Source organism: Macrotis lagotis, chromosome 3, assembly GCF_037893015.1.
Source record: "Macrotis lagotis isolate mMagLag1 chromosome 3, bilby.v1.9.chrom.fasta, whole genome shotgun sequence".
Lineage (NCBI taxonomy): Eukaryota > Metazoa > Chordata > Mammalia > Peramelemorphia > Peramelidae > Macrotis > Macrotis lagotis.
Window position 1 is genome coordinate 7,809,132 of NC_133660.1, and position 23,440 is coordinate 7,832,571.

At 38.3% G+C, this 23,440-nt stretch overlaps 2 protein-coding genes across 2 annotated transcripts in view; one reads left to right on the forward strand and one right to left on the reverse strand.

Moving 5' to 3' along the window:
• The window catches only part of STPG2 (sperm tail PG-rich repeat containing 2), a 405,935-nt gene extending 401,519 nt beyond the window's left edge, over positions 1-4,416 (reverse strand). The window contains exon 1 of the mRNA XM_074228044.1: positions 4,048-4,416. Within this exon, the coding sequence (XP_074084145.1) occupies positions 4,048-4,416 (369 nt within the window). The remainder of the gene's footprint in view (positions 1-4,047) is intronic.
• A 53-nt stretch (positions 4,417-4,469) lies between these two features.
• LOC141517212 (glyceraldehyde-3-phosphate dehydrogenase-like) overlaps positions 4,470-23,440 on the forward strand; it is a 33,899-nt gene continuing 14,928 nt past the window's right edge. The window contains 1 exon segment of the mRNA XM_074228045.1: positions 4,470-4,654. Within this exon segment, the coding sequence (XP_074084146.1) occupies positions 4,470-4,654 (185 nt within the window).

Consider the following 23,440-nt stretch of genomic DNA (forward strand, 5'->3'; position numbering starts at 1 on the left):
AACCTTGTTAATCCCTGGTCTATCCCTGAGACACTGGAATAATAACATCCCAAGAAAACAGCATTAGGACTAACTCAGACTTTCTCTCAAGAATTGTCATAAAGCCCAAAGTCAAGATTTGACAAGAAGAAAAAAAAAAAAGAATCCTACCATAAAGTTATTTTGCATATTAGGGAAGTTTAGGTAGAAAATGACTCCAAAACTGCTATAAGTAAAGCCTCAGAGAAAAATATGACACGAGCAAAAATTCAACTAGAATTTTTTCAGGATTTTTTAAATAAATGAGATGAAAGGACTTGAGGGAAAAAGTGTAAAAGAAATGATAGCTAAGGAAGAAAGAATTAAAAAAGGAATAGACAGCTTGGCACAAGTGGGACAAAACTTTATCCAAGCAACAAACTCCCTAAAAATGAGAAGAGATCAAATTGAAGTTAGTGACTCCATGAGGCAACAAGGAAATATACTTAAACAGAAGGTACTGAATAGATAATTCTGCTGGGGTAATTTTATTTTAAATTATAACATAAAAAAGAATTACACTGGAACAGGAGAAAGGTGGAGGCAGAATAGAGTAAATTATATCACAAGAAGAGACACAAAGAACCTATTACAGTAGAGGGAAAGAAGGGGGGGTGACAATTGCTTGAATCTTGCTTTCATTGGAATCACAGACACATTCAATTGGGTTTAGAAATCTATCTTCAGGCATTAGTAAGGGAAAGGAGGGAAGGGAAAAGGGACTGATAGAAGGAAGGGAAGAAAGGAGGGGAAAATCAAAAGGGAGAAAGAGAAGGGGGTTGATAGAAGGGCAAATTGAAGGAGGCAGTATTCAGAAGCAAAACACTACTGAGGAGGGATAGGGTGAAAGGTAAAAGAAAAGTACAAATGGAGGGGAGATAGTATAGTAGGTAAAAATTAATAATTATAACTTTGAATGTGAATGGGATGAACTATTCCCATAAAACAAAAGCAGATAGCAAAGCCTATTCAAAACCAGAATCCTACAATATGTTGTTTACAAGAGACACATTTGAAGCAGATACCCACAGAGTAGAGGCACAGAAAATGTTTTGCTTCAGCTGAAATGAAAAAAGCAGGGATAACAATCCTGACCTCATACAAAGCAAAACCAAAAATAAATTTCATTAAAAGGGATGAGGAAGGAAATTACATCTCCCTAAAAGATATTAAGACAATTAAGTAATATCAGTACTAAATGTTTATACATATATATATATGATATATATATATGTACCAAGTGGTACAGCATGTTCTTAGAGAAGCCAAATGAGTTATAGGAAGACATAGCAAAGCTATACTCAGAATTAGATAAATCTAACCACTAAATAAACAAGAAGGAAGTTAAGGAAGTGAATAAAATTTTAGGAAAGTTAGATATGAGAGGCCTCTGGAGAAAACTGAATGGGGATAGAAAGAAATATACCTTTTTCTCAGTGGTACATGGCACCTACTCCAAAACTGACCATATGTTAGGGCTTATATTCATTGGGTTAGATCTGGGAAATGCTTCTAACAAAGTTGATCTTGAAGACCAGCTGTCTATGTGGTATCTAAGTTTAATGTCTTTAATCCTATACTTCTGATCAAAAATTGATTTCTTGGCCTTTAATTAGGATTTGTAAGTCTGAATGTTAACTTTTACCCTCCTCAAGACCTGTCTCTCTACAGCTACAAATCTGAAGGCAGGCTCTATCAGTTTCATACAACCTGTTTCCACAAATTACATATGCAAGCTTGCAAGTTTAGTTTTCACAGTTGTATAGGCATTTGGCAATAAAGACCATCCTAAGGAAGCAGGAACTAGACTGGCTTTCCCACAAAAGTAGACAATTGTCTTCCTTCAAACCAAATCCTTATTAGTGTTCTTACACTAGAACAGATCTTGTGAACATGTTAGAGAAACTCTAAATCAAATTAATGACATCTTTATGTACTGTGTAATCTAATTGGCTGCCAAAATTTTATATCCTTTTTGAATAAAAATGCCCTCAAAACTTTGTATCAGAGTTGATCTCTTTAATGATGTCCTCCACCCTCTAAGGTTTTGGTAAGATCCTAGAGAATAAAACTTCATGGATAGGCTAACTTTTTGCTATTTCATTTCAGCCTAAGAAAATTATGGTAAAAGGGAGGAGAGAGAAAAAATATTCTTTTAAGGTGACCCTGGAAGTCAAAAGTTGCCCCAGGACATATGGCCAACAAGGATGCTAGAAGGGACAGAACTTATAATTGAGTTACAAATGTGCTTGTTAAGGAGGGCTTTTGTATATCAAAAGAGATCCCAGCTGAAAGATGTTGATAATGGGGCAGTCAGGAGAAAGTAAGGCTTATAAATTCCCAAATAAAATTCTGGGTAGATAATGGTGCTAACAAAAGGAAATAAAGTCATAAGGAAAAAGAGAGCTTTAAGAAGGTCTGGGGCCTTGCATTTAAAAAAAGGGCAAAGGTGGTTATAAACAAGTCAGAGATGCTAATATGATAGGGCATATGATTATCAAAGGAACATTAAAGGTTTTAAAAGTTTTAGCATGGAGAGCAAGGAGACTTAAGCAACTTAAGAGCAGAGCAAAATGTTAGGGACCTTCACATGTTAAAGTAACAAGTCAGATTTCAGAGAATTTAGAAAAGAGTGAGAGGAAAGGAAGTACAAGTACTGATTTGGTAAATAGTTTTCTCAAAGAACTTAAATGAGTTGCCTGGCAAGGATCAAGTGAGAGTTTAAGATGGAGAAGAGACATTTCTAAGATATAGGGAACAAGTTCAAACTTGTAAGAATAAGAGCCATTCTGAACATTAAAGACACTTTTTCAGAAGGATGATTTTGAAAAGAAGAAATTCAATCAATAGCCATGTAAAAAGAAATGCTTTACCAAGTGTCATGAAATGTAGTTTGTAAAACTTATTAACTTTAACACTAGCTCTTCAGTCTTGGTTTTTTAAAAATCCATTTTTCCAAAAGCTGTAAAGTGTTATACAATTCTATTCTTCTCTTTTCAACCTCAACAGCTATCTTGCCCTGATCTAAAGAATGAGCCAGCCCTGAGGTCTGGAAAGTCCCTGCCTGAGACTGCCATAGCTTGAGAAGTTAATCCATTACTTTACTAGTAACCCTAAATAATGGTATCAAACCAATAATGTGATACTTTGATCTCTGTGAAGCACTTTATATACATTTGAGATGTCTACCTGGAAGCAATTCAGGAAGGTCAATAGTGAGGTTATAGAGAAGCCTTAGTATTTTGTTGAGTTGTGTCTGAGTTTTTGTGTCTCTATTTGGCGTTTTCTTGATCAAGATACTGGAGTAATTTGCTATTTCCTTTTCCAGCGTGTCTCCATTTTACAGATGATGAGGAACCAAAGAAAATAAGGACAATAAGTGTCTCAGGCCAGATTTTAACTCAGGAAGATGAGTCTACGCTATCCGGAACTTGCTTAAGATCACCATGTAAAAACTATAGAGGAAGAGATGAGGGCCCAGGCCTAGCTTGGACAAAGATGAGCTAAGACAGTGATCAGCTAGATGGGGGGAATCAGGGGTCTCCAAAGTCTAGAGGAAAGAATCAAGGTCAGGAAGGTCGAGGACCAGGGAATGCCATTAGCCATGGCATAAAAAGATCCTGCAGTAAGCCATTTGGAGAGCTCAAGAACGTCATCAAGGCAAAGAGAAAGGAAGAGTAAGAAAAAGGCTGGGGGCGGCTAGGTGGCGGAGTGGCTAGAGCACCGGCCTTGGGGTCGGGAGGCCCTGGGTTCAAATCCGGTCTCAGACACTTCATAACTGCCTAGCTGTGTGGCCTTGGGCAGGCCACTTAACCCCACTGCCTTGCAAAAATTAAAAGAAAACGGCTGGAAGGACCGAAGAAGACGGCAACAGGTGGGCGGGAGTTGCAGCGGCGGCTCGGGCAGTAGCTTCACTCCGTTTTCCTTTGCAACACTCTCCATTTTCTCCTTTTCCTCCTTTTTCCTTGCCCGCGCCCCGGGTCGGCACTGGGGGCGGCTGGGGGCGCGGCGGGCCCCTGCGGCCCTTACCTGAGGCGCGGTGCTTCGGGAACGCCACCTGGTAGGAGCCGGGCCCCACGTTGGGGTCGGTGCCCGTGGCGTTGGCCACCGGGATGTCCCGCGGGGCTCGGTCGTACATGTCGCCCGTTCAACTGGGCGCACACCTGACCCCGGGCACGGCCGCAGGCGACGGCCCCCAGAAGCCCCGCTCCGCTCCCCAAGCCTCGCTTCCGGCCCTTCTCGGGGCGACTTCCGGCCTCCTGCGGGCGGGAAGCGAGGGGGCGTCTCCGAAGGGTGACGGGAAGGGGAAGGGGGCGGAGTCACTGCGGCTTCCCTCCGCGCGCGCCGGAAGCGCGTGCGTGCGTGCGTGCGTGCGTGCGTTCCCTCCGCGGCGCGCATGCGTGCGCCGGGGCCGCCAACCGGCGCTGCCGGCGCCTCGCGAGGGGACCCGGATGTGGCCCCCGCGGGAGCGCAGCCTCGGCCCGCGCTGGACCCGAAGGGGGCGGGGGGCGAGCTTGGCTCCTGGAGGCCCCCCTTCCCGATGCCCCGGTGCCAGTGCCACCGGCGTGCTCCCCCCAGAACAATGGAACCGAACTTTTTTACTTGGGGCTTATTTTTTGCACGGCGGTGGGGTTAGGTGGCTTGGCCAAGGCCGCAGGACTAGGTCATTGTGAAGTGTCTAAGGCCGCATTTGAACCCAGGACCTCCTGACTCCGGGCCCGGGGCTCTATCCAATAAATATATTTACAATACTTGTTATCTCACCAGCTGCCTTGGAGAGTATAGTTTTATATATTCATATTAATCTTAGACAGCAATAGCTTGACATTTACATAGCATTTTCCAGTTTGTCAACACCTCGCTTTTATTTAAATTCTTACAGTTCTTGACGGAAGTACTGTTTTTATCCCAACTTTACAAAGGAGGAAATTGTGGGGCCGCTAGGACCCATTTGCCTTGCGAAAAACCTAAAAAAACAAAAAAAACCAAAGGAGGAAATTGAGACTGAGAGCTCTCACACTCTCTTTTCTAGCCCTAATGTTACCTCCCTGCCTTCGAATAAACTTGCTACAAGAGTTTGTATTCAGAAGCTACAATAGCTGTTCCATAGTTAACCTAGGGGAAACGTTAACTAAACTACTATCCAACTTTCAGTTGTTGAATGGATCTATTCTAGGTTAACGGAGTGATAATTTGGACTTGAAACCCAAGATGCAGAGGGAGTAAATTATAAAATGACATTGCAGTGAGCCCTATTTATGTATTCTTATTGAAGTCAGATTGAGACCAATATGCAGAACAACGGATAATCTTCCAGAGAAGTCTAATTTCAAACTAGAAATTGCACGAGGGAGTCGAATACATCCTCAGGAGGTGTCATTGTTCCAGTGTCTTCCTGACTTGAAGGTCACTTATAAAGTGATGTACCACGTACCATTCCAGTGTCCTGATCTCGTGTTAATGCAAATAACTAAAATATGGGAAATCTGAAGAAGCTCAGTATTCTTAATCTAAATTAAAAAAACTAGCTTGTTAATATCAGAATTCTCAGAAGTTTGTCTTGTTCTAAAACAATTTCTAAGCAACTAAGTTTAAAAGTGAAAATTTCACATCTAGAACCAAATTCATATGTAAAAGAGACATGCTACCAGTTCCTCTAGTAAGTTATTACTGATATTGAATGAATTACAATAGTTAGAATATTGGAATTCTCTCTGGATAAACAAAACTGAATGTTTTGTCAGAGGAAATATGTAGCTGCAATTTGGACAGCTAGGTGGTACAACAGATAGAGCTCCGTCCCTAGGACAGATTAGTAGCTGCTGACCCTGAGGAAGTCTCCTCCCAAAAAGGGTGTAAAATAGCTATGGAATCTATTTCTTGCTAATGGTAAGAATATTAGAACCATGATCATAAAAGAACCAGATTGCTAGGAAAGTACCTGGAGAAACTAGATTTCTTACTCAATGGTTCTCAAACTGGAAGCAAATTCAATCTATCAAAAATGGGATTTGCATTAGAATGATCAAATTTAAGGAAGAAACTACAGTTGGTGATTTCTTAAATCCTGCATAGCACAAAAAGTAAGCCAAAATTCATGGGCAATAAGGGAGCCACAAAACCAGGGCCAGTATAGGCAAACTGGTTTATACCCTCCCAGAATGAACAGAAATGAGCTGGAAACAGGCAAATTGCAAGGCTTTGTGCTCCAAAGAGGCAGCAAAAACAGAAGGTTCCTCTAAGAGCCCCAGGGTGGGCATAATCCCCAAGCTGGCTGAAAGCTCATAACTGGAAAGCCACCACTAGAAGGAGCCAACTGGAAGTACAGATTAGGAGAGTCAAGTTGTCCAGAGATCCCTTGCAATCCACTCCAAGATGACAAAGGATTCTGAAGATAATATGCTCTAAAAGTTAGCCTAATCACAGGGAGTGGAAGTCAGCCTAAAGAATCCAGGAAACCTAGGGCCACACTAAACTGAGTCAACCATATTCCCTAAAAGCACATCAGGGGATGAAACCTGGTCCTAGCAAAATTTCAAAGTGAGCTGCAGCTGGAGAAATTAATAAAAATAGACTGACCAGAATAAAAAATTACTGTAGACTTTAGAGATGCCCAAAAATCTAGCCTGAAAGTAAACATTAAGCATCTGCCATGTGCTAGGCAGTTTTAAGTGCTAGGATTACAGAAAAAAAAAGAATATCCTCAGTGAGTTTATAATCTAATGAGGTAAGACAAAATATTTTTTTATAAAGGAAAGAGAAAAGTAATTACATAACTGCATTAGTGAACCTCAAGGGAAAAGTGTTTTCACAAACTATATAAGTAAATGAAATGAAGCAAGAGATAAAAAAGAAAAAGATGTAGAGGAAAGACATGGAAGGAGAATATAAGAAAAAGTTATAAATCTTATCCAAGTAATATTTACTAAAATTAGAATAGAGCAAATAAATCTTTGAGAAAACTAGAAATAATAGAACCCAAACATAAGATTTTAAAAAGCAGAACATAAGAAATATCAAACAACTGACCTGGAAAACAATTCAAGGAGAGATATAAGAATCATCTAACTCCACAATTATTCTATAATAAATCGTAAGCAACCAGATTTCAGAAAAGCCTGGAAAGACATTCATTAACTAATGATGAAGGGAGCAATACCAGAACAACATACACGTTAACAGCAACATTGTGTGATGATCAACTATGATAGACTTGCTTTTCTCAGTGGTACAATAATCAAAGCATTCTAAAGGACTTGTTACAGCAAATAGGATCTGAATGCAATCCAAAGCTTCCCATTTTCAGTTTTTAAAATTTATGTTTTATACTTTTTTCCCCTCTCATGTTTTTTCCTTTATATGTAGTTGGAAAAATAATTTTATTGGTTAAAGAATACTCTAACTCTATGAAAACTCATTTTTTAAAAAGTCTGGACACTATCTTAATTATCATTGAAAATTGAACAAATCTTTTAGAACCAAGTGGGCAAAGGAGAGATTGAAAGAATCCATAAATCACATCCTAAAAGAAACCCATAAAAGAGAAATGCAAGTTATCATAGCCAAAATCCAAACATTTCCATATCAAGGAAAAATATTGCATCTAAAAAGAAGGAATTCAAGCACTAAGAATCCACGGGATTGCACAAGATCCACAGTTTCTATTATGAATGAGAGGAAATATTAAAATTAAATATTCCAAAAAACAAGAAGGCTTATAAGCAAGAAAACTTATCTGCAAAGTTGAATATAATTCTACAGGGAGATACCATTCATGGAATCAGGAGTTAAAGTATGTCTGACTAAATAAAAATTGAGCAAGAATTTTGAAATAGAACATGTTGGGGAAGCTAGGTGGTGCTGTTACAGAGCACTGATACTGGAGTCAAGAGGACCCAAATTCAAATCCAACCTCAGACATTTGATACTAGCTCTGTTTGATACTAGCTCTGTGACCTTGACTAAGTCATTAAACCCCATTTCCTTGCCAAAAAAAATATATATATGTATGTATGTATATATATATATATATACATATGTCTAGAAAAGCCTTTATAAATCTAGCTTTATTATTTAAATATTATTAAATATTAAGTTATTAAAAACCTAACTCTCCCAATATTAGTCTTCCCCACCACCACCAATTTGTCTTTCAGTTTTATTGCACTTCAAGTTTATTCTTTGTTTTCTTGACTAAATGTAAGAGTACAAATTGCTCAGCTATACTTCAAAAACAAGACTCTGGTATTCACTTAAGCATCCATGATCCCCCCCCTTTTTCAAATTAATAATAATTCTTTAACTAATCCAGTAAAATTGAGAGTATCAAATTAATTCTTCAACAACAAGACTTCACACTTATCTCCTATTTGGTCTCTTTGCCTCCAATCTCTTCTTTTTTTGAATCTACCATCTGCATGAATGCTACATGCAGGTATTCCTTAGGTATTCCTAAGATATAGAATCTCCACTAAAATACATACATATATACATATATATATATATATATATATATATAAACATATAAATGCATTTATACAAAATGTATACACATACATTCACGCATGTAGGTACAACTCAAATTTATTTGGCATTGTTTTGTATATAATATAGTTCTTAGAAGAAGTTCATTTTGTCTTTTTTCTAATTCTCTGAATTTTCAATAATTTTCTGTGATGATGTTATTTCAGTTTATTCAATCTGGCTAACTATAATACTGAGAGTGATTTGGTTCATGTGTATACACACACACACACACACACACACACACACACACACACACACACACACACACATTTCAAATGTGTACCAAAGAACTATTTATTTAAAAATCTAATCAACAAAAGATGTTCATTTCAGTATGGGGCACTAGATGGCACAATTTCATCAGTTTTATCGTTTAAGATAAACTCACATATAAATGCATAATGCTGATGGAAATTTATTGTTATTTGACACACAAGAATTGATCATGTCAAAAATTATCATTTGTGTTAGTTTAGAAAAATCATAACTTTTAAAAAGAGTCAACCTCTTATACTTTTATGTCTTCATTCATAGACAATGATAGCATCCATTCCAAAGAACTTTAAAATAAAAGGTATATAGAGCATTCTAAAGGACATTTCAAGGTTTATTGAAAGAGATTGTTTTTATTAGACATAGTTTTTAAAGGATACTTATACAGCCAATACAAAAATGATAGAGATTTTTTACATGTTGAATTTTATAAATCAAACATTGCTCATACTATTCATTTGACTTTGAGTTTTTCAGAAAGTCAGCAGTTTACTCTTTGCCATATTTTTCCTTTTATTTTTCTTTATTAAATAAATTTCAAAACAATTTTAAGCATTGTCATCATCTAATAACAGGACAACATGCAATTGTCAAGCATAATCCTTAGAAATCCTTTCTGTGGAGGAAAGAAACAAAATTATGATGTAGGAGAACAGCAAGTGGTGTGGTAGTCAGTAGGCCTCACCTAGAGTCAGAAAGACCTGAATTCAACTCCAACCTCAGACATTACCTTTGTGACTCTGGATCAGTCACTTAAACTGGTTTCCTCAATTTTCTTATCTGGCATGGGGTAGTTAGGTGGTACAGTGCATAGAGCACTGACCTTGGATTCAGGAGGACCTGAGTTCAAATCTTTTCTCAGATAACAATAATTACCATATTTCCCCTTGCATCTTATGATGCACCCTTTTTTGAAAAATTTGGGGTCTAAAAACCAGGGGCATCTTATTCAGTGGTTGTAGAATTTTTAATTGCATTTCCCACTTTTCCATATTTGTTGTCTTTGAGCTCATTGTTTCACATTTGTTACAGGTATATTAGTTTACATTTTGGCCACATTCTGCCTAGAAATGGCTCAGAAAAGATTTTCATCCAGTGCTGAATTCAAATTCAATGATCCAGTTTGCAAAAAGTGAATGGAAATCATGCTGTTGAACATCAGTCTGGTCCTCCTCCTCCAGCTGAGAAAACAATCTGAGACTAGCTACAGGAAGAAGAATCCCTACTGAAAATGCCTTGGCAGAAGAAGGCCATGAGAGGCAAGGTAGTCAAATGGCCTGTGTTTGATAGGGAATTGAAGAGATAGATAGATTGAAGAAAAAAGGTCAGTGGAATTTCTGTGTCCACAAAGATGGTTCAGCAGGAGGCAAGAATTGCTGATGAAAAAGAAGCAACTGATTTCCAAGAAGGACACAATTGATGCTTCAGGTTCATGAAATGGAATGGACTAAGTATGTGTCTTCCCCAGCGAGAGTTTGTGGTCAAGCACAGAGCGGAGGCCAGGGAGAGAGCTGGCCGAGCCTCTCCTAAGACAGTCATTTGTCATCAAACACAAATGAGGACAAGCTCTTGGATGGGAGTTTTGACAGTGATGAGGAGTAGTATGAATTTTATAATGAATAAAATTGACTTCAGTAACTCTATATACATGGGAGCATCTTATACATGGGGAAATATGGTTCCTAGCTATGTGACCTTGAACAAGGCACTTAACCCCATTGCTTTGCAAAAAAAAATTCTTCACCTGTAAAATGAGCTGCAGAATGAAATGGTTAACCACTCCTGTGTCCTGAACCCCCAAAAAGGGTCTTGAAGAGTCAAACAAGATTGAAAAATGATTGGACCAAAAAAACTTAGTTGTTAGGACACTAGAGTTGGAGTCAGTGAGATTTTGATTTGAATCCTATCTGAGACCATGTGTCATCCTGGATTAATGTTTAACTTCTTCAAACATAATTTGCTCATCTTTAAGTGAAGGCAAGGAACTCAAGGGCATCTGAGGTCCCTTCTGGATCTAGATCTATGCTTCTATGAACTTTAATGATTTTCTCATTTCTTTTAGCTCACAGGTCTGTGAAAATGTATACTTGGCTACCAATTTCCTCTCACCTCACCCTAGGTTAGTAAACAAAAGCCAGCTAGCTCCCCATTCCCAAGGCTATAGTTCACACAATATTACAGAAGAACATTTTTTAAATGATGGAGGAAAACAAGTGTGTTTTGCATGGGTAGCCATTCCATTCCAAAGAAATAGGGAAATTTCAAGAGTCATTTACAGTCCCAAATATGGAAATTTCTCCGGTCAAGACCCTCACATAAATTCTTTGTTCACCTGTTGCTCAAAATGGGATGGGCTATAGTGAATATTTTTTATTTACTATTTATTTATTTAATTTTTAGTTAACAAAAAATTACTTTCTCTCCCTTCTACTATTCCACACTTCAGAAAATGAAAAAAATAAAAATTATGCCTAGTTAAGTAAAATGAGCTTACAAGGTAGAAGTAGCATACTCTGCTGTACAGGGGTTGCAATCAAACTGAAGAGAAGCAGCAAAAGAGAAGCAGGAGAGAGAAGAGATTTGAGCAGAAAAGGGATTTCCAAGCAGATTCCTTGGAATCAAGAACAGGGAGGTTAGGTGGCACAGTGGATGGAGCACCAGCCCCGGAGTCAGGAGTACCTGAGTTCAAATGCAGCCTCAGACACTTAATAATTGCCTAGCTATGTGGCCTTAGGCAAGCCACTTAACCCCATTTGCCTTGCAAAAACCTAAAAAAAAAAAAAATTAGAGGGGCAGCTAGATGGCACAGTGGATAGAGCATTGACCCAAGAGTCAGGAGGTCCTAAGTTCAAATCCAGCCTCAGACATGTAATATTTGCTTAGCTGAGTGAGCTTGAGCAATTCACTTAACCCCACTACTTTGCCAATAAAAAAGAAACAGATTCTGAGGCTTCCAATTATAATTGCCCCTTCAAGGAACTGAAAAATTCCTCTATTTCCCCTCCTGTATCTATCTGTATTTTTTTCTTGTTTCTTTTATTTTCTTTTATTTTATTTTTTAATTCTCATTTTGTACAAATGTTTTTTTACATTAATAAAATATTCTTGTTTAAGAGTAAAAAAAATACCTCTCCCCGCCCATGAAAATAGACTTTCTTGGGTGATAAAGTAAAGGGGAGAGAAAAAAAATTAAAATTAAAAAAATAATAGTAATAATTGTAGGTATGGCCAGGTGGCACAATGGATGAAGCACCAGCCCTGGAGCCACGAGCACCCGAGTCCATATCCAGCCTCGTAAACCTAATAATCACCCAGACATGTGACATGCAAGCCACCCGATCCCCACTGCCCTGCAAAAACCAAAAAGAAGGGGAAAAAAAGACCCAAAATAAAATAAAATAGTAATAATAGTAGGGGTGGCTGGGTGGCAGACAGAGCATTGGCCCTTGAGCCAGGAGCACCCGGATCCAAATCCGGCCTCAGACACCCAAAGATCACCTTGCTATGTGGCCCCAGGCAGGCCACCCAGCCCCATTTGCCCTGCACCCTCCCCCAAATAATAATAATAATAAATGTGCTTCAGTCTTTGTTCCAACACCAACAACTCTGTCATGGGTGGATCACATTCTTTATGATAAGTCCATCACAAAAGTTACTTCCATATTTTTCCAATGTTGCCATTGCTAATCGCAACTCCCTCCTTTCCTATTTCTCCACTACCATATACTATATTTTCTCTATCCTTTCACTCTGACTCTGCTGTAGGGTAGCTGAGTGGCGCAGCAGACAGATCCCTGGTCCTGGGGCCAAGAAGCCCTGAGCCCCCTCTACCACCCCTTAGGCCCAGAATCCACCTGGCCCTATGGTCCTGGGCAGGCCTTCCAATCCCAGCCCCTTGCAAGAAGTAAAAAAGACAATGTGTTATATCTGACTACTCTCCCCGCATGGTCCATCCTCTCCTCCTTTATTCACATCCCCACCCCTTCCCCCTGCTCCCCCCTCCTTCTTACTCCAGATGTCTATACCCCATTGAGTATATATGCTGTTTCCTCTCCTAGCCACCTCTGATGAGAGCAAAGGTTCCCTCATTCCCCCTTGCCTCCCCCCTTCCATATCATTGCAATAGCTCATTGTAATAAAAAAAAATCTTATTATATGAAATATCTTGGCCTATTCCCCCCTCTCCTTTTTCTTTCTCCCATTACATTTCTCTTTTTTTCTATTGACTCCATTTTTACACCATATTTTATCTTCAAATTCAGTTTTCTCCTGTGCTTCAACTATAAAAGCTCCCTCTACCTGCTCTATTAACTGAGAAGGTTCATATGAGTATTATCAGTGTCATTTTTCTATGCAGGAATACATGCAGTTCATCATCATTAAGTCCCTCATATTTCCCCCCTCTCCTCCAATCTCCATGCTTCACCTGAGTCCTGTATCTGAAGATCAAACCTTCTGTTCAGCTCTGGCCATTCCAACAGGAACATTTGAAATTCCCCTGGTTCATTGAAAGTCCATCTTTTTCCCTGGAAGAGGACATTCATCCTTGCTGGGTAGTTCATTCTTGGCTGCATTCTAAGCTCTTTTGCCTTCCGGTATATTGTATTCTAAGCCCTACGAGCTTCCAATATAGTTGCTGCTAAGTCCTGTGTGATCCTGACTGCAGCTCCACAATATTTGAACTGTGTCCTTCTGGCTACTTGTAATATTTTCTCTTTGACTTGGGAGTTCTGGAACTTGGATATAATATTCCTAGGGGTTGGTTTTTTGGGATAGCTTTCTTGGGGGGGATGGGTGGATTCTCTCCATTTCTATTTTGCCCTCTGCTTCTAGAATATCAGGGCAATTTTCCTGTAGTAATTCTTTGAAAATGATGTCAAGGCTCTTTTCCTGATCATGACTTTCAGGTATTCCAATAATTTTTAAATTATCTTTCCTAAGTGTGTTTTCCATATCAGTTGTTTTTTCAATGAGATATTTCACATTTTCTTCTAATTTTTCATTTTTTTGGTTTTGAAGTATTGATTCCTGATTTCTGGTAAATTCATCAATCTCCCTGAATTCTATTCTTTGTCTGAAGGATTTGTTCTCAGAGAGTTTTCTTATCTCTTTTTCCATCTGGCCAATTTTGCTTTTTAAGGCATTCTTCTCCTCAATAACTTTTTGAACTGTTTTATCCACTTGACCTAAGCTGGTTTTTAGCATGCTATTTTCTTCAGCATTTTTTTGGATTTCCTTGACTAAGCTGCTGACTTCATTTTCATGTTTTTCCTGCATCTCTCTCCTTTCTTTTCCCAGTTTTTCTTCCAACTCCCTCATTTGATTTTCAAAGTCTTTTTTGAGCTCTATCATAGCCTGAGCCCAATTTCTGTTTTTCTTGGAGTCTTCAGATGCAGAGCCTTGTGCTTCCTCATCTTCAGACTGAGTATTTTGATCCTTCTTGGGCTCATTTGCAAAATATTTCTCAATAGTCTTCCTCTTATTTCTCTGCTTGCTCATTTTCCCAGCATGGGCCTGGTTTGGGGGTGCTTCCTGAGCTTTTGGGAAACTCCCACAAGGGTCTCAGTGTGTGAGGCTCTGTCCTCCCTCCTGGTCTGTGAATGACCATAAGCACCCCCCTCTGCCACAGGGCTGGGGCGGGGGGGCTGCTGTTCTATGGGAGGGCCTAGACTGTGATCAGGATCTGAATGTGGTCAGAGCCCCTAGAGTCCTGTTCCAGAGGCAGAGGACAGAGCTCTGCAGTCTCTCTTCACTCCCCTCCCTCAGCTCAATGGGCTCATGCCCTGGAGGCTCCTGCTTACCAGCTCTGCCTGCTTCTGTTCCTGGATCAGGGCTGCAGAAAGACCACGTTGCTTGCTGTGTGTCCTGAAGGCTGGGCTCCATGTGCTCACTCTGGCAGAGGTCCCCCACTGTTCCCCCACTTTGTGCCTGGTGCTCCCCGGGGTGTAGCTCAGGAGACTCCCCTGCTGCTGTGAGCTGTGGCTCCCAGCACCCTGGGGCTGCCTCTGGGAGGCTGAAGTTCTTTCGCTCTGGCAGGCCACCCCTCTGACCCAGGGAGCAGAGCTTTTCTGCTCTTTTCCAGGTTACCTTGAGTAGGAGAATTGCCTCACTGGGTCCCTTTGTGGGTTCTGTCTCTCGAAAGTTTAGTTAGAGTCCTTAGTTTCAAGTTTTATCAGAGAGCCCCTTTGTCTTGTTTCTTAATCTATTTACTTTATACTGATATTGTTTCATATTAAAAAACCTCTATCAAGGAGGATTTTAATACATTTCTGTATAATTTAGTCCATGCCAGAAAATGGAGAATGGAGAAAGCCATGCGTTAGCTGGAAATATACAAAATTTAGATTATGGCAGAGAGCTGAAACTTTTGGGTTTTTTTTTTTTTTAGATTTTTCAAGGCAATGGGGTTAAGTGGCTTGCCCAAGGCCACACAGCTAGGTAATTATTAAGTGTCTGAGGCCAGATTTGAACTCAGGTACTCCTAGCCACCCCTAGAGCTAAAACTTTTATCCAAGTTAGTAATTCTCCTGATTAGGGATGGAGAGGGCACAACTCTTAGCTATTATGATTTATTAATTATTTTTATTTGATTCAAACTTCATAAGAGAAAGGAATCACATGGATCTGATGACCATTTTATTTGCTCTAGGTTAACAGTGAGCTAAAACCTATAAAGGTATGGCTTATTACATTCCTAGACATAGGGTCAGTGGATAAGAAGAGTGGAGAGGACAGTGATGAAGGAGGTCATACCCTAAACTAGCCTCATGGATGAAAATGGGCATAGGTAAGACTTAAGAGAAGGGGGAAGCCAGAAGCAGCAAGGATTGAGTAAGGGGGGGGAGATATAGTTCCTCCCTTTCCAGAAGGATGGAGGGAATGGAAGGGAGCAAGGACTGGCTATCTCACTCTAATCTCCTCAGGGACACCTACTTGTTACATAGTCCAAGGAATGTACTTGGAAAGGAATGGAGAAGTGATATATTGGAAAATAATGGTGAAGGGGAAAAATTATTTTTTAAAAAAATTTGTTTAGTATGTTTCTAAATGGACCTCTCAATGAATTTTCTCTTACAACCAAAGCACAGAAAGGTGATTAAATATGGCTGAAATAACACAGTTAGTAAATCTGGTGCCTGCCTAATGTGAATCCTGGGTTTACAAGCTGGTCCTTGGAACATAGTTATGCTCTTTAAGGAAAGAATAACCAGGTCTCTCTGTTAGCACTTGCACAGATTGCCAGAAGCAACGGGAACATTTTCTTATTCAGACAAATATAAATCACAGAGAAGATGGAAAGGGGGTGAAATGGAAATAGTCTCACATGTTCCTATACCCAGCAGGCTGCATTCTAATGACTCCCTAAGCTCATTGGGAATAATTAAGTTAAATATTCCAGTTCCACTTCTAACTTGACAATATTAATATTGTTCTCCCATTGTTAATAATAATCTAAGGTCATCAGAGCAAAACAATGTTTTTGTGTAGCCATATATTTCATAAAATATTAAAAACAGATCAAGCATTTTGTACTAGTATTGAAGAGAACAATATTTCACTGAATGATGTTGAAAGTGCTTGTTTCCCAAAGGGAAACAAATAAGATACAGAACCTCCAATGACCAAGTTTAAAAAGGTGTTAACTAAGGTAAGCTTTATACTAGAGTTATGTTCTTTCAAAGTAATAGGTCCTGAAATTTGTGAAAGGGACATTTGGGATATGTGGAGTGGGGGTCATTGGTCCCTGGATAACTGATTTCTCCTTCTCTACATGGCCCTGTAAGCTAGCCTTTATTAGTTACAAATGGTAATAGGGCAGATGAAAGGATGCTAAACAAGGGCTTAGGCCTTTTATGAAGAGTGAAAAAGGTTTTCTTTGATGAAACAGGACAGGGAAAAGATTGACTAAGAAGAAGTCTCTTGTTTCTAAAAAGACAAGTAGTTTAAAGAAATTGCATAGGAAAAATTAAAAGTTGTTTATAGAAAACACAAGTAGGCAGACCTGAGTTCAGCTATGTGACCCTGGAACAATCACTTAACCTTTGTTTGCCTTAATCCACTGGAGGAAGAAAAAGTAAACCACTCCACACTCATCTTTGCCAAGAAAACCCCACGGACAGTATCAGTAAGTCTTCATGAAGAGTTGGACATAGCTGAACAACTTGTTTGTTCTTCATTCATAAAGAGGACAGTGACAGCATGAAGATGAACAAGAGAAGATGGAAGGAAGGGATTAAAACAGGATAATGTCTGGCTGCTTGAGCTCAAATTGTCCTAAGGATAGAGAAGGTAGCATTGGACAAGAAAAAGGTTTTTTTGTTATTGTTGTTTGGGGAAATGGCTTAAACTCCATTGGGAAAAAGAGGGGGGCATGAAGAAGGAATAGAAACATTTAGATTGTATTATGTTAACTGATCATTGAGGGGAAAAAACTAGAGCTCTTCGATTCTTATACTACCGTTTTCCCTGGACTTAAAGGATGGTTTTTGGACTACAAAGAAATGGGGGGAGGGGCTAAAAGACTATGTAATTTAACAGTTTATTAATTTGCTGTTTTCTTTTCATTGAGTTTCTATTATGTATGCGGCACTGTGCTAGGTGACAGGGATAAAAAGACAAGAATAAAACAGTCCCTGTCCCTGAGGGAGCTTACACTCTACTTAAGTAGTACATGTACTCTAATAAGCATATATGAAGCATGTGCAAATTAATATGATAGCATGTTCCATGGGAGGTAGAGGAGAGGTTAAAGTGAGGGCGAGTGAAGGGAAGGACTTCACTAAAAACAAAGTAACTTCTAGAGTGAGTTCTAATGTAGTAGGGTGGAAAACTTGCGTGATTGGGCTTGAATCGCAGGGGATAGTGAGCCAAAAGACTTCAGAGCAGACCAACTGCTACTGACTGGGGGGCCTAATCTAGATGCCCTAGCTTTGCCCTCCTCTTTATTTGGTAAAGGGATAGTGGGCAGAACACTAGAAGCCCAGTAAGCAGGGAGAAAGAAGGAGGAAGGATCTGAGCAGGAGATGTGGGTGTTGGGCCATGCAGAACAGATGGGATGGTGTAAGCAGCTTCAAAGAATCCCGAGCCAAAATGGAGAGTATAATTCAAGCATCTATATCTTGGGTGAACTTTATAGGGCTGGTACAATTCAATTGGAAAGAGAAGCTTTCCTTCTGCCTTCCCCTTTCCTTCTCCCTGGAGAGGGTAAAATGAATTATGGGTTATTTACTTACTTTACATACCCTTGCTTTGGGAAATATTAACCTCTTAAAGTTAACTTTGTTTCTTATTCTGGGAAATGTGATAAAACTAAGATTCAACAAATCCAATGTTGTATGTTGTATTTTAGTTCATGTTTATAGATTTATGGTTGGGGAGAGAAAGATGAAGTGTCAATTCTTTTCAGAGAAAGCTAATATCTCACTTGAAATAGGTTAGGGAATTGGGAGTCACTTTTTTAGAAGAGTTAGAAGAAAGTTATAAGGAGGGTAATGGGAGCTTATGTGAGCTGGGATGTACCCCTGGCAACAAGGGAAGCAAAGCAAAAGCCTTTCTCTTTTCCTCTGTCCCTGGAAGCTGCCATTTTGCAAACAAGGATTTAAGGAAACCACAACCCCCAATTGAAGATAAAGGGAGGGAATTGCTTAAGAAAGGAAAACCATATCATTGAAGGGGATTTAAGCTGCTGGAGAAGTTCTGCCCACAAGAAGAGAAGGGGAAGCAGGTTGACAGGGCATGCTGAAGCAGGTCCTCTGGCTCAGGGAATGACTGATCATGCAATATGCCCTGCACCCCAGTACCATCTGCTGTTTATGTAAGGAAATAGTAAGAGAGAAAGAACCCAGCTGCCCTTGATGAGTTCAAGCTACCTGCCCTAAAAGAACCATATCCTTAAGTACTGAAAAAAACAAACCTATTTGATTGTTTAGTCTCTGGCAGTCATCTTTGAAGACTTATGAGAAACAGGATAAAAGATTCAGAACTGGAGAAGGGCAAATATCCTAATTAAAACCAAAAAAAAAGAAGGCAATGGAAACTACATATAATCCAGTCATCTTAACTATTATTTCTAGCAAAATTCTAAAACTATTCTTAATTTATAGGGTCTGGAGGACTAACTAACTCTTGTGAGTCACCCAACCACAAGACCATCACTTGACTCATCACTATATAATTAATTTTGTGCTGCAAAGTTCTATAGTGATGTAGGAGTATGTTGTGATCATTTACCTCTCATTAGTGAACTTGTATGCTCTATCTCATTAAATAATTAGCTTAAGTTCCCACTCCAGTTTTTTACTTATTTGATGGTGTAGAGAACCCTCCTGTCCCAAGACTATTTACTCCTTTGTCTATATTTAAATAAATAAAAGAACTGTGTGTGTATATAATATATAATTTACTAGTGAAATTGATGATAAACATGAAGACATATATGACTGCAATATTTCAACAACAACCATGTCACAACTGCAATCACTTCTCCACTTATCTGGAAACTCAAACTCAAATCATCCAATTCATGCTAGGTAATAATTAAAGTTCCAAACATTTTATTCAGAGATTTTTTTCAGAATTAGTCCTTTCTCTTTGTTTTTAGGACTCAGGAAGTTTTTTTCCAAGAACTTCAAAGAATTATCTTTATAAAATCCTCTTTTGAACACCATATTTAAAATAGTTCCAATAAGACAAAAATTTCTCCTTACTTCCTTTTCAGTCTTTTCTGCAGATTCTTCTTAAATCCTGATTAATTCCCTTATAAAATATTTACCTTGTCACTGACTACATAGGGAAAAGTTACTCACTTTAAATCTCTCTCTGTCTCTGACACTGTCTCTCTGTCTCTCTCTGTCTCTGTCTCTCTGTCTCTTTCTCTCTCTCTCTCTCTCTCTCTCACACACACACACACACACACACACACGCACGGACACGCGCACATGCACTACACCCATCTCCCTAACTTTAGAGAATCACTGGACATGAAAGCTGTTTGTTATTTTACTCTTTATAGATCCTCATAGATCACATATAACAGTCACATTTTCTCTCTTACCTCCTAGGGAGAAGAACTTCACATGAAAACAATTATTTTCAGTGGAATTCATTAATAAAACATTTCTCAGAAGACTTTTTAAACTTCCAAGACAAAACTTTTTTTTCCTCTCAACAATTTATGAGTTCTCAAAGTTACAATAACATCTGAGCTCTTATCTGACTCTTAGAACAAATCTCCTGCAATTTCTGAGAGATAATCATTCAAAACAATATATTATTAGTTTGATGATTAAAGAATACTCAGAAAAGGATGTAATAATCACAAAGAGCCAAAATATCCTCATCTAGAATGGACCATGAAAGAACACATCTATTTTTTTAAACTGGGTTACTAAATTTGTAGATCAAAGGAATGCTGTTTCTCATATGCATGTTCTCATGTGAAAAAAATATTATTCTTCACTCTGAATCTGCTACTCTGCCTGGTTTCAACTCCATGAAACAAAATGCTCCTACATTGGGTACCTCTTGGTCTATCCTTCCACTATGCCTCAGCTTTCCTGCTCTCTTTTGTATATCTCTCTCCATTAGATTGTTAGCTCCTTCATGGAAAGGCTGTCTTTCTTTTTTATTAATTGTATCCTTAGCTTAGCAAAATGTTAAATGGATGTACAAAAAATAAAAAAGGTGTGACCTACATAATAACAGTTTAAATGAACTTAGAACTAGTAGAATGGCTAATATTAAGGTGTTGACATTGAAGTTTGACATTGACTTGGAAGGAGGTCTCCAGAGGCAGGAGCTATGCTTGGTCTTCTGCTGTTTAATATTTTCATCAATGACTCAGTAAAAAGTATAGATCAATCATGTAAATGAAACACTTATTTCAAAGTCTCCCCTAAAGAGACAATTGTACTTTTGCTGTAGAGCTACATGGACAATGTCAGTTTAGAGAGACAGTTAAGAGTGATCCTTGGAGAAAAGCTGAAGAGACTTTTCCCATAATGACTAGAAAGAATCTAGATGAGATAGAAAGAAAGTAGAGGGAGATTTTTTCTTGATGAAACTATCACAAGGTATATCTTGCAGAAAGGATAAAGAAAATTCTTGTGAAGAAACTTTATATAGTATCCTGTAAGAACTAAGTTATATGGCACTGTGACCTTAGACTTGGAGAGTTACATCTCCAATTACAGGAAGGATTTTTGGTGATGCTGGCTGTGATCTTTCTCACAGCTAAAATTCTATAAATAATTAGGTCTTTGTTTTATTCATGATTTTGTTGTTAACTAATTATTTATTTGGCAATTTTAGTACTTGTCCAATCATTGGACATTAAGTTATTTAATAAAGATATACTATGAAATACTATTGGGAAGAGGTTCTGTTTATTTAGTAAATATTTTTTCATAAACAGTAGTGGGGGCTCTGAACTTAGTTGATTAAGAGAGATCTGAAAATGTAAGTAATTAATAAGGTATCCCTGGATTAACCTAGATTTTGAGATAGTAAAATTAAATATACAAATAAGTCTCAGAGTAAAGAAAGAAATTAGTGGGGTTGGTTATGCCTTATTACATATAGAAAACAAATAACAGAAGAGTTAAGATATCTGTTCAATCCTAACTATCCTTCTCTCTGGTTTTCACATACAACACTCCATCTTCTATTTGCACTGGTTTTCCTCAGTGCTAAGAGGGAATGAAGTTCTCTTTTCTTCTTCCTCATAAAATCCCATTTTTTTCCTCCAAGATGCAACTCAAGCATAACCTCCTTCATAAAATCTTTCCTGATACCCCTCCCTACCATTGCTATGTCTTCCAATCCAAAACTCTTGTTATTTAACTCTTTTGTATTTATTCTCTTCATATTTTGCACCTCTTTATGTTCATTGTTTCTTCAATTAGAGTTTAATCCTTAAAGACAGTTTTGCACTTTTATCCCCATCCCTTAAAGAATGGTGCCTACTATAGAGTAGGAATTTAATAATTGTGATTAAAGTAAAATTAACTCCTAAAGCAACCACTTATCTACTAAAGAATGAACTATATAGATGCAAAATGAGGTATATATTTTCAGACATAATATGTTGATTGTACTGTTTAAGTGTATCTACTTACTACAAAGAAGACTTATGGGGAGAGAGTATGCATCATAGAGAAGTGATTTTGATATCAAAAATAATCTCAATGAAATATTTTGAGAAAAATTATTGTTTTGTTATTAATGTTTATACCTAATTTTATAAACAGTACACAAAGATCTTCTTTTTGATGATTAATAACCAATTTTTTATAATTATTATTAATAGCTACTCAGTATAATAATCTGAACTATCTGTGCCCTTTCTGTGATAGAATATTCTAAGCTTGTTTTGGTCTGATCAGCCACAGTCAGATACATTACAACTTGACTCTTAAGATTGTGAGTTATTTTGGTTTTTGAGAACAAAGGACAGCAACAAACTAACTATAATAGCCTATTAGTAGGGTTTTTTCTCTTCTTTTTACTTCATCATTCAAAGCATAATCCTTGAGAAGGGATCTTGATAGCATCTATCCAGTAACAGTGTATTTGAACTGAGTGAAAGTAAAGAGAAAATGGCTTACATATGACAAATGGTCAAAGGATATGCAAAGGCAATTTACAGATGAGGAGATCAAAGCAATCCATAGTCATATAAAAAATTGCTCTATATCATTAATTATTAGAGAAATGAAAATGAAAGCTTCTTTGAGGTACCACCTCACACCTCTCAGATTGGTCAATATGACCAGAAAGGATAATGATTATTGTTGGAAGGGTTGTGGGAAATCTGGGACACTATTACATTGTTGGTGGAGCTGCGAACTCATTCAATCTTTCTGGAGAGAAATTTGGAACTACACCCAAAGGGCAACAAAAATATGCATACCCTTTGATCCAGCAATACCACTACTGGGTCTATACCCTGAAGAGATGATGGAAAAGGGTAAAAACATCACTTGTACAAAAATATTCATAGCAGCCCTGTTTGCGGTGGCAAAGAATTGAAAATTAAGTAAATGTCCTTCAATTGGAGAATGGCTTAGCAAACTGTGGTATATGTATGTTGTGGAACACTATTGTTCTATTAGAAACCAGGAGGGACGGGAATTTCAGGGAAGCCTGGAGGGATTTGCATGAACTGATGCTGAGTGAGATGAGCAGAACCAGAAAAACACTGTATACCCTAACAGCAACATGGGGGTGATGATCAACCTTGAAGGACTCACTCATTCCATCAGTGCAACAATCAGGGACAATTTGGGGCTGTCTGCAATGGAGAATACCCTGTCTGTATCCAGAGAAACAACTATGGAGTTTGAACAAAGACCAAGGACTATTACCTTAAATTTAGAAAAAAAAACTGATATTTTATTGTCTGATCCTGTTATCTCTTATACTTTGTTTCTTCCTTAAAGATGTGATTTCTCTCTCTTCACACCCAATTTGAATCAATGTATACCATGGAAACAGACTGACAAATTGCCTTGTGTGGGGGTGGGGGGAGGGAAGTAGAATTGGAGGGGAAATTGTAAAACTCAAAATAAATAAAATCTTTAATTTTAAAAAAGAGAGAGAAAATGGCTTAAAGAGACCAGAACCA